At 36.4% G+C, this 12,208-nt stretch overlaps 1 protein-coding gene across 2 annotated transcripts in view; it reads right to left on the reverse strand.

The window, feature by feature from the left end:
- The window catches only part of ATR (ATR checkpoint kinase), a 40,739-nt gene that overhangs the window by 20,825 nt on the left and 7,706 nt on the right, over positions 1-12,208 (reverse strand). For both annotated transcript variants that reach the window (XM_014256207.2, XM_014256206.2), the window contains exons 9-24: positions 11,889-12,081; positions 11,041-11,300; positions 10,432-10,622; positions 10,226-10,326; positions 9,739-9,910; positions 8,920-9,087; positions 7,874-8,068; positions 7,351-7,536; positions 6,819-6,911; positions 5,282-5,412; positions 4,945-5,088; positions 3,998-4,091; positions 3,184-3,309; positions 1,490-1,696; positions 1,176-1,289; positions 120-235 (exon numbers count right to left, since the gene is read on the reverse strand). In XM_014256207.2, coding sequence (XP_014111682.1) covers positions 120-235; positions 1,176-1,289; positions 1,490-1,696; positions 3,184-3,309; positions 3,998-4,091; positions 4,945-5,088; positions 5,282-5,412; positions 6,819-6,911; positions 7,351-7,536; positions 7,874-8,068; positions 8,920-9,087; positions 9,739-9,910; positions 10,226-10,326; positions 10,432-10,622; positions 11,041-11,300; positions 11,889-12,081 — 2,491 coding nt within the window. The remainder of the gene's footprint in view (positions 1-119; positions 236-1,175; positions 1,290-1,489; positions 1,697-3,183; positions 3,310-3,997; positions 4,092-4,944; positions 5,089-5,281; positions 5,413-6,818; positions 6,912-7,350; positions 7,537-7,873; positions 8,069-8,919; positions 9,088-9,738; positions 9,911-10,225; positions 10,327-10,431; positions 10,623-11,040; positions 11,301-11,888; positions 12,082-12,208) is intronic.

Genomic DNA, 12,208 nt, shown 5'->3' on the forward strand with positions numbered 1-12,208 from the left:
TATATACATATCACTCTTCCCAGAAGAGTGACAGTCACAGAACCATATGAAGTTAATTCTAGCCTGGAGAAAAAAACAAACATCTGTTATGAAAAGCCATTCCTTAAGCTGTCATATACCGTGTGTTTAAGTGAGGTTCCAAGATCTCCTGCACATGCTCAGGAAACCTCCTCCAAAGCCTGGAGCCAGGGCAGTCAGTATTTGTCTCTCTACAGTCATAGATGGACAGTAACTCCTGAAAAGGCATGGTTTGCATCACCAAGTTAGCACTGAGAATTTTCATGACCTCAGTACAAAACCCTGTGCATATGATCACAACCCCGTGTATAAGATATGATTTTTCCAAGCTGAATGATTCTATGATAAGTAATGAGAGAGAAGTTATGGAATGCTTAATTCAGAAATTATAACTGCAAAACTGTCATCCAACACTGTTAATCCTCTGGTACTAGGCAGTTTTGACTTCAATTACTGATTCCCCAGATTCTTCAGTTAATTTTTGGATCACATTATCTTGTATTATTCACATTTGCCAATAAACCAGGACTAGAATTTATTCTGATTTCTCCTTGTGCAGAAAGTGCACAAGCATATGCAACCTTATGCATATGCTAATAAAATTCTTATCCTGCTGAATACATAGGGCCACCTATTTCCTCCTGGACTAAACAACTGTCCTGAAGTTTTCACAAAGATATTAAACATCAAAAACAGAAATAGCAAAAAAGAAACCAAAAATCCCTATCCACTAAATAAAACCAGCACAAAAGACTAGAGCTTGAAAATAAGGGTAGGCTCCCTTTCAGTTATTTCTTAAAAGAGTAAGCAGAAACCATTTCAGGAATATGCTTTTCATTTCTGCTTTCATTTCTGCAGCCTGAACTAATTCTAAACCACTCTCAGGATTACTTCTTAATCCCTATTTATAGAATGCTAGTTACCTCTAAAACATCAGATGTCTCCTAAAATATTGTGACACAAAAGCAAACAGTTCTATCTTATTTGAGAACTACTCAGAATACTAAGTGTACTTTCTAATTTAAACCTGTTACAGGATTAAGTTTCAAATATTTAAACATATGCTTCAAAATGAAAATTTGCATTGCATAGTTTTAAGTTCAGTGTTACAGAAAATAATCTGTGAAATAAAAGTAGGCTCTAATCACATATCTTACCTGAATCGCATACGCTGCTGAATCCTGAGCACGAACATTGTCAGCGTAAGCAAGGAAAGCTCTGGTCAGTTCCATTAACAACCCATAGGCAAAGTTTGGATCTTCCACTCCAGCCTGAATCACAAACAGAATGCCAGTTTTACTAAAGCAGAGTAATAGCTGTATCTTTAAATAATCACTTGGAAGTGTAAACTGTTTTAGGTGAGACAGCAAGCCCAGATTTTCAAAAGGTCTAGAGATAAAAGGTTCCCTCCTCCCAAGGACTTTTAGAAGATCCCTAATGCTAAACAAAACACTACTGCAATGCTTCTTACCACAAAGGTAAAGTGCTTTCCTTGAGTTTCACTTGTTGAAAAATCGAGCCTGCCAGGATCTATGGCTCCCAGTTCACCTAAACATTCTCCACAGAGCAGTCGAGCTTGGGAATTTGCATCCTGGCAGCCAATGAGAAGCACTGTTACCAGCTGGGAGATGACTGGCTCCACAGTTTCACTGTCTGTGACATACTTGATCAATTTTTCCTAGGAAGATGAATAAATAAAGATGACTTGTTCTGCAACCATATTTGTAAATAATCTCGGAAATCTTTGACTTGTAACTCACTTCTGATTTCATTTAGTCATGAGTTCAGGTAGTAACTACAGTCCAATCTGCTTCTCACCCTAGGAAGGACTAAACAAATGTATGAGAGATTTGGACCTCAGTTAATAATGCTGTCATGGCCAACACTGAATTTCATTATCATGCACCTCTCTACTAACTTAATTTTCTTTCTTTGTCTTACAAGTACCTCTTTTCTTTTCTACATTATCTTTTTTCACTTATTTATCCCTCTTCTTATGTGTTCCAATACTTCCTCCCAATTTCTCTCATGCAACTGTTGTCATACCTTCTGGGTTTTCTGCCATTTCTGTTCTTTCTTTGCCATTTCTTGGATATTTCTTCACTCTCAAATACTACAAAGCCCAGGGTTTCAAATCCTCTGATCAATGCCCGTCATTTTAACTAGGTGTCCTTTCTTTTTTTGCTTTGGTCTAGCTTTTATTCCTCAGTTTCACATTTAGTCCAAATACAGAAAAAATCAAGATGTTTGTCATTGTTATGCTTAATGAAAACTGAAACCACAGCCAACATATCAGAGCAAATAGTTCCACAAGCTGTGGAACTAATTAAGTTTGATTTGCCTCAATTATTTTGCTAGACCCCTAATTCAACAAGACAAGGCAGGATTTTGCTGACCTGAGCTGCAAGAATTACTGGTTGGCCAGGAGTACACACAATGATTGTTTGCTCTTTTAGCTGGACTTTTTTTTTAAATTTCTGCTAAAGAGTGTCCCACAATCTTATAATTACTAAGGGTACAGATTTATTACTTTTTCTAAGGGGTCACATACACCATTTGGGCTAATAGCCACACAGAATTGAAAAGCAGTATCTTGAGCTTGTACATGGCTATAAAACTTATTTGAATATGATCAATGGATTCAAATTTCTGAGGGTGGAAGAAAAAAAAGGAAGAGAAAAACAAAGAAGGTGTGAGGTGGTCAAACACATCTTAATTCTTTCACATATTACACACACACTTGCTGCTTTTATATATGAGGCTACTGATGCAAAAGCCATAGATGCCCTAAACAGACAATATACCCACATAATAAATTGCTGAAATGGACTTCTTAGATACATTTTTCCTCAGAAAAATGTATCTAAGAATAAGATATGAATCAATCTAAAATTCTAACTATGAATTTTTTTTTTTTTAGAAAAAAAAAAGTACACTAGCCTTGCTGAATCAGCATCACAAAGATTTGAAAGATTTGAAAATCCACCTACAGGGAGGTGTCATGAAAAAGAATCCATTTTCCCCATTATATGAAGAAACAGCTTAATGAACTGAGGAGAATAACCCAGTTCAAGTGAACACCCTGTAACAATAAGGAGTTTTAGACTTTTGGTACAGATGCTAATTTGATTTATTTTTAGTTCTACTGAAGGAGGTTTTCTATACCTGGTTTCTATACAATGTTTCTTTCAGGCTGGTAAGTGCATGAATCCGAACATCCACGTTCTCGTGCTGAATAGCTCTCATAGACAGCTGCAGGACTGTCTGCAAGTCTGTGCTTTTGGAGGATTCCTGAACATGACATAAGAAGTTCAACTTAAGTATAACAGAAATATGACTGAACAGCATCTCAAAGAACATAAGAACACATGGAAACAACTTTTTGCCTACATTCTCACCTATACCCATATACCATTGTCTTCTTGCCTATTTTATAAAATGTTTTACTCAAAAAGGTGCTGTATTTTACTTTTGGGTAAATATATTGATGGTGTAAATAAAAATTATAAAATCAAAAGAAAATGCTTCATTTAAAGTCTGTCTAAAATCAAATTAATCTCTACTTTTGTTGCATCACTCCCACAAAATAATTGCCATCTATTCCCATCTATTACGTAATGATTCTGAGGGCAAGCAAATGAAATGGACCATAGAGTACTCCTAAGAAGAGACAAATTTTGCTCCCTGTAAAGAGACTATTTTAGCCACAGCTAAAACTGTTGACTTCTCATTTTATAATCTGTCACAAAAGAGATTAAAAGTTTAGGTGATGCTACAGGAACAAGAATGCTGAACATATTTCATTCTTAAACAAGAATCAGAACATGCTTCAAACTATGCCTGTGATACACAAAACCTATTTTGTGGTGGAGGCAGATAAACGTACTTCCACTTAACAAAACACTTTACATGTTTTCCTCAGTTGTCATGAATTCATTTGATGCAATAAAACCAAGCAAATAAATAAAAGAAGCTGTACCTTTCTGTATTCCTGAAGGACAAACTGAACTTCTTTTAGTTCAGGAAGGTCAGGTAGAAAATATATTTCATGTAGAAAGTCTCGTACTGCATCCCTAAGAGTTATCAAAAAAAATAGCAAAGTTTGCAAAGAATACAGCAAACATTAGTTGGATGAGAAAAACCTTAAAAACCCATCAAAAGAAAGCAATGAAGAAATCTCTTTCAATATTGCTGCTATGGTCTTCTACAAGAGCCTTACTATTCCTATTACTACCTTTTATTGTGAAAACTGTTAATATGATACAATGCAAGAAAAATGAAAACCCAACAAAAGTAATCAAGATATTAAATATCAACATTCCTAAAAAAACCCTTTTAAGCTAAAAAATATAAGATGAAAAATAATTATGACTCAACCTTATCCTCAAAAAGGTTAAGTCATGAGAATTAAGTATTTTGTATTAAACTTTGATTTTATTTTCAGTTGCTGTGACCATTTGAAGGGAATGTATGAAACCTTACTCAACATAATAATCTGTGCACTTCATAATTATACCTCTAATTACTGAAGAAAACAAAGAATTAATTTCCTCCCCATTTCCAATTCTGTACACTTCTCTTTAGCTTAGAGCAAATGTTAGCAATCATCATTATTCTGTAGAGGGAAGTAATTTTCATATCAGCACAATAAACACACTGAAGAAAACCTGGCAGAGTTCGGTGTCTGAATGGGTTGTAACTTGGCCACAGCACCATATATATTTATAAGGACAATATAAAAACCCTTTTTCAGATGAGGCTATCACTTGTTACTCAACACAATTTAGAGAAGGGTCAATTTTATAGAACAACTATTTGGAAGAAAATCAAATTTTCTCATCTCAGTGCTAGATGACTTGAATTTAGGGTTACCCCCATTCCTTTGCAGGGTTTAAACCATATAACTGAAAATATTTTGTAGAGTACCTGTTCTCCACTATGAGGAAGTGGAATATTGCTGTGGTTTCCTTGGGCTGGATGTGTATGAGGGGCAATAACACTACTATCACATGGCTGAGCAAGGAGCCAAGGTAGGAATGGTCCAGACTTCGAACAAAGCAATCCCAGGCTCTAAACAAGAAAAGGCAACAAAACAACACAATCGATGATTCTTCTCTGCAGAAAACATTTCAGGTGAGTCATGAGAAGCACTTTAAACTATTTCAGCACTGTGGTTTAGAATGCTGTCCAGAACAAAACCTAACAGTATATTAAAGGACAGAAATATCAGGGATGTCACTCTTTGGGTACACCATCAGTTCACCTGCAACACAATTCTGGGAAGTCATCCTTGTATCTCAGAGCTGTTCTTAGCGTGGTCATCATCTTCACCCTGACCGAACTGACGTGTTTGGGACCCATGAGCATCATTAAGGACCTCAGGCTGTTTAAAGCCTAGAAAGATGAAAGTCACTTTAGTGTATTAGGTACTCAGGAAAACACGTAGGAGTCATATTTCCTATTAAAATCACACTACCCTTGCTTAAGAAATCATACTCTAAGACATCAAAATTAGTTTGATGTTTTCATAAAGAACTTGGGTTTAGATAAAAAATAGGGCGTGAAAGGGAATCTCTAATGACAAGATTGTAACAAAATCCTACATTATTTAGGCTGTTGACAGACTGATGAGTGAAGAACTGTGGACACCAAAGGAGTTAATGATTATAGATGTCTATTATAAGACATGATTAACTAAATATCTCAAGCTGGAAAGAGATGGCTTAGGAAATATAGAGAAAATAAACAAACTTGCATTTAAAATAAAAACCCAACCAAGAAAACCCCAACAGAGTTAGTATATAGCTGCTCAAAGAAGTGACTGGCAAGCATCAGAGAACAGGTAATAGCTCAGCTGTCAATGTAAGACAGAAGAGAAATACTGAGATGGAGGAGATATTTCAGTCACAGTAACACTACACCAAACAAGGTAGTAAAATGTCCAGCATGACAGATCAGTAACACAGGAATAAACCTGAGCTTGAGAAAAGGTCATGCAAGGGGAAACTCACCAAGAACAAAAACCAGACGAAAAGACACAATAGCAAGTGCAGCAAAAGAAATGCTATACAAATTAAGAACTTCAGAGAGCATGAAGAAAGGGGGCTATGAAAATGAGAACATTTTAACATGAATATCTGAAAAGCAAAGAAACACCAGAGAAAATAAGTCTATGAACACAAAGGCTATGTACATTCTAGCATGGGAAACTTCCTGCAGAAATCATCTACACTCCCTGTGAGGAGGCTAAAAGGCCAGTCTTGTGGTTAGAAGCATTGCCTCAGCAGAACTTTCACTTTGTCTCAACTGTGAGCTCTAGTTTCTCTAAATGCTCCCTACTGCAAAGCTTGAAGGAGCTGTTCTGCAAGAATCAAAACTAAGGAAGTCCAGTTTCTCTTGGATTTCCATTCTTTACCTTTACCCTTTGGCATCCTTACATAACCCCATGCAGTAATTCCAGTTTTCTCCCATATTCCCTCATCCTCCCACTGGTGTTTGTTTCACAGACTAAAAATCATACAGTTGGATTTCTCCCTGTAATTCCTGGTTGACTGACTCGTTGCATACACCATGTCTGACTGAAATATGTAATACACTATCTGACCATTAAAGAAATCAAGAACTTTTGAGCTTACACAGAAGTCCTACCCACAGTGAGACCATCAGTTTTAAAGAATCATTTTGAGTCCATAGTATCTTTGAGACTTCCATGACAGTTCCACGATCACACAAGTAAGTCTGGAATATTAAAACAGTCCTTGCTTATTTTTGTTTTAATATTCAAAATTAAGTTTACACACCATTTTTTTATCCTCAATGCCAACACTGGAACTCAGTAACTGCATGTTAAAAAAAGCCAAGATACCAAGCAGTTTAGGTTGCAAATAATCAGCCTGTGAAGAGGAAAAAAAAAAGTTAAACCCCCAAATAATCTTACAATCAATACATTCCAAAGCCTAAGAAATTAAAAAGCAGGTATGAAATTCTAATTCTGAAATACATATGAGAAGAATCCCAAATACATAGCTACTTAAGAAATAACAGTGTTATTGACAGACATCCCTATTAAGCTGTGCGTTTTGCTGTTTTGTAGGGTGTTAGGATGTACACGTGTGTTGTTGGTTTGCTCAGGCACTTTTGTTTTGATTTGATTTTATCCATACTTGTTGTGGATTTCTCTGCTACAGAAACACTTAATAGGAAATGTCAGCCTTTCTTCCACTTTTTACCTGAAATAAGTGATGTTCAAAGAATGGCAAATTGCCTTCACTCTCACAATGGTCAAGAAGAAATTATTGAAAAAACTAAGCATAAAGATTTTTATGTCCTTACCATTTGTTCCGGTGAGGTTATTTCCCTAGGTCCCTGATAGGGATCATCCTGAGAGGCAAATGAAGCCAATATGGACAAACCATTGAAGACTTGCTGGTAGTGCTCCCCGATCCGCAGCAATAGTTCATTATGCAGGCCTTGGTAGTCCTGTCTCAGCAAGCTGCCCAGCTCTATCTCAGTCTCATTCTACAGTCAAACACAGTCTTCATTTAATCACAATGTAATTAGCACACTGAGAGATGGGAGGCATTGGGCTCTGGTTGGTTTGTTATAGAAATCAAAGGAAAAGCTTTCAAACAACTCAATGTTAGACAAACTAAGCTTTTAGAATTTGCTAAGCTTATGAAATATCTTAGAAACATTCCTCAGAGCCAATGGAAGTGATTATAAAGAACAAAACTTCTGCATATGCAACTTCCCAAACTCTGCTTTGCAATACCTGAATTTAAATAAAGCAGAAAGCTCACTATGCACCAACTGTTGCTCCTAGTCTGCAGGTGTAACAGAGCAAATGCCAATTTACCTTGAGGTAATGCAGTGCCCGCTCAAGCTCATCCTTGGTGCAGGAACAGACCAAATGAGAGAAGATGTATTTGAAGTTATTGATTAAAATCTCTCTTCGGTTCACATTCAGTTGCTTTGCTATGGTTCTGATAAGTGTGGAGGCTGCAGGACTGGCCTTGGCTGCAAGGTCAGGAAGCAAAACTTGCAGGGTCCGCTGGTAAATTAAGAACTACAGTTAATGGAAAAAACAAACAAAAAATCCCTCCAAAACCCCAGGGTTGGTTAGGCTAAGTTCCATTTCTGTCAGTACCACAACACACCTGTCTGTTCATAATTAGGACCATAGATATGAACAGAGAAAAACTGTAAAAAGTTGAAAATACCTAGTAAAAATGCAGATATAACTAATTACTTCAGGACCCACTTCATCTAATCCATACTAAGAAACGTGTAAACTAAAAGTGAGCTAGCATTTTTCGTGTCAATCCAGATTCTCCACAGAAGGAAATCTTAAAAAGCCCTCAAAAGAAACCAAAAGCCAACATGCCCACACACAATACTTGCCCAGCCTATGATTGAGCTAGAACATTGCTGACTTAACAGTTGGGCACTTCCCATCTACCAACAAGCAAAACACAAGTATGATTCTGAAGCTACTTAGGATTCCAGTAAAACAGACACCTAACCAGATCAAGACCTGTATCCACAGAATGGCAGCTTTCTTCTTTTAAAGTAAGAAAGCTGACACCATGCAAAAATCACACCTTACGAAGGATGTCTCCAAGTGCACTATATCATTAATATAGATATACTTAAAGAGCATTCTAAACTTTAGCTCCTTATCCATCATAATATCCATTGATCCATATCCATTGAATTGGTACTGTAGCTATCCCTCTAACTCCTTGATAAAACCATTCCTCTGCATTTCAGCTCTCAATTGTAGCATTCCCAATATAAAATGTGGATTAAAATTGAAATTCACAAGCACAAACACAAAATATCAAAAGGACCGACCAACTTACTGAGAGAAAGCGATTTAGATCTGGAAAATCAAATACTTACTGAGAGAAAGCGATTTAGATCTGGAAAATCAAATACATTGGCAATCTCAGATAATATGTCCAGAGCCATTTCTCTCTGGTGAGCAGCTGTTTCTTTCTGCAGCTCATTGCCCTGGCACGGAGCACTCAACACCACCATCTGGCTGGAGTGCAGGGATTCCACTAGAAACTAAGCATGAAGAAATAAGTATTTAGTATTATTTTCCCCTTGTTCACTCCCTAAAACAAAACACAAAAGTTTCACTGGTCTTTCTATGCATCTGTTTTTCTCAGTTATTGCACGTAGATCTGTGATTATTACTTTGCAACAGAACTGAATTATCATCCACTTAATAATTACATTCAATTTTGCAACCCTGGATTCAAATATTGCATTATTAAAAAAATACTCAAAATTAGAAAAGTCTGCTTTTGACAATTCTCTTTTAAATAGAACTTTTTGTCATTAGACAATGGATATAACAAAAAACCTAAAAGAATTATGGCAAAATTATGCCTGTGAAATGCTGAGTTCAATTCCAATTTTAAACCATAGTGTCTTGCAGCAATAGTACTACAGAATGCAAGGGCCTCTATTTCAGAACGAAGCATCTAGGGAATAAAACAGAGAAGCAACAGTATTGAGGGGAGATCACAACGAAGTCAAAGGTTTTCCATTCCTTCCTGAATGCTTGTAGGGTTTATTCCCTAAAACCATTTCTTTCTTGTCCTATGAGATTTCACCTTGAGCAATACTGCAATTTTGACCTTGAATTCTATTTTCAAAATACACACAAAGAACCCAAATACATGCACTTTCTAAACCACACCATCTTTTTACCTGACAGATTGGCTTCTTGTACTGACTGAAAAAAGCCTGCAGTTTTACGGCCTTGGCTGCTGCCAGGGCCCGGATTTCTGTGTATGCTGCTCCGGCCACTGAAGCTGTCTTGGACAACAAACAGTGCAACAAATGCAAGAGGGCAAATGGTACCAAATCTCCTTTGGATGCCCTTACAAAGTAAGCAGAAGAGAAAGGATTAAAAAGGAAAACTGAATGGTTGCATTAATAAAATGACTTAAGAACATGCAATTGCCTTCACACAGAATGAGTCCTGGTTGTATCTGCATGGTTTATCTGTACTTTCTATGACAAAGCAGAAGAAAATGAGGAATGTTCCCCAGAAATCAATTGCTCTGTACAGTTGCAATGGACTCAGGGAAAGGATGACTTCAAAGTAAGGAATTTAATCTTACACTTAAAGAAAGGGCACTTTGTATCACAAACTGACACAACCTGGCAATTTTCAAGTTACTATCAAAAATACCTTCCAATATCTCCTGTTGTGAGAATCAAGGTGTCTTTAAGCTCATTATTTCTTGATATTTTGGCATTTGTGTAGGCTTCTTTCATCCTTGAAACAAACAACTGGTACATAGGAAAACAAAAACAAATTAATGTTAATGTTTGACACTAGTGAAACAAAAAACATAGTAAGTTAGGAACAAAACCCAAAAATAAACATGAATTCACCTCTTTTATGAATCCTTCTTCAGAGTCTAAGGATTCTAGTATGTTCTTTATGCAGTCACTGAAAGCCACTCGTACATCTTTGTCTGGATCTTCCATTAGATTTAATAAAGACCCAACAAGATTCTTCACACTGGACTCATCAGTATTAAAATCCAGGTGTTTGCAAAGATGAGGTATATTTTCTATAAATGCTGGGTGGCATAATTGGAGGAGGAAAGAAAAACATATTTTTAATACTTTTTCAAAATCTACTGAAGTTCAAAAAAGAGTGATGCAAACAAACCATAAAGCACACTTTACTTTTTTAACCAAAAGAATAAATATTGTGAAATCAGAGAAGATATTTAAAATTCAGATTTTATCAAGTATTACAATTTTAGTATACATAGACCAAATTTTAACCAAGGTAGTTTAAAAAGAATATCACTGACAACATTAAATAACGGCAGTGGTATCAATTGAAATACAAAACATCAATACATCAATAAAAACATCAACAGGACTATTAGAAACCCAACACAGAATAAAAGGAATGGGGAAAGGTACAGAAATAGTGACTTAGTACCTCAGATGAAAGACTAAAATGTTACTAAAGGTAAAGCCACATACCTAGCTTTACTGAACTGGGTGCTTTGCTCTCAAGGAGAATGAGAAAGGGCTTGAAAACACAGGCTTGCACAGAAGACGTTTTTCCATGAGCAGAAGTCACAGTAAGGCTGCTACACAAAATATCATGAGTAACAACCTTAATAGCAGTGTCTGCTAAGGAAGGTCGTACATGGAATGGACCGGAAAGACAACAAGATAACTTCCCAACAATAGCAGCACAAGCCTCCTTGACCAGCTCAGACTCATCTTGGACTTGATTTCTGAAATGGAAACAAAAATGAAATTGGTTTAATAGATCATTTACCTAGAAATTTGTTTTTCTGGATTGTCTGAATTCTCTAACTATACTGACAGTACTATCAGGACAGCTTAAGGGTCTGTCCCACTAAATCATCTTTGTCCTTTTCAGATCACCCTCTTGCTCTGTTAAATGTCTGAAGTAGCAGTGGGCATAGTGAGGCTGGCATGCTGTAAAGAAGAAACTGAAGACTAACACAAAAGGACAGAAGACACCAAGTGATATATAAAAAAGGCAGAGAAGCTGCAAAGATTTTAAGAGATGTATGGACAAATACAACAATAGTGACAAAGACACTTGCCTTCCCCACTCTAATTTAAACTGGGATCTTCAGCTAGCAAAGGAACTTGCATAATGACATGGTAAGTGAACACTATTCTGTCACACAGGCATCACCATGTGCACTATTCTGTTGATATCTGATGATTTCTGAAATCAAGATCTAGCAAATTTCATATTAAACAAACACTTACTTTTGTTCTTATACTCCATTCATTATTTTCTCATTTTTCTTTTTGCATAAGGACAGAAAAGCTGCATTAATACGTACAAAAGAGCTCTGGGAATTATGCTGCAAGACTGCATAGGCTGAAGCAGGAGAAAGAATCCTTTAACACAGGTAGCCCGAACTACTTCATGGTGACTTTGTAACGCCCAGTGATAAATTGATTTTCTCCAATCCAGATGAATGTTTCTTGGGAAGAGAGATAGAAGGAACACACAGTGTGACTGGGTTTGGGGTGCTAAAGAGAAAAAAACAAAGCAAATAATTACTTGATTTAAACTTTTAACCATCAATCATCATAAGAAGGCAAAATAAGTAATTTTACTTTAGAACAATCATTCCAAAGTGCAACTAGGCTTTATACG

This window comes from Pseudopodoces humilis, chromosome 11 (genome assembly GCF_049639895.1).
Source record: "Pseudopodoces humilis isolate 2021_Gansu_Grassland_sample_001 chromosome 11, ASM4963989v1, whole genome shotgun sequence".
NCBI classification, from domain to species: domain Eukaryota; kingdom Metazoa; phylum Chordata; class Aves; order Passeriformes; family Paridae; genus Pseudopodoces; species Pseudopodoces humilis.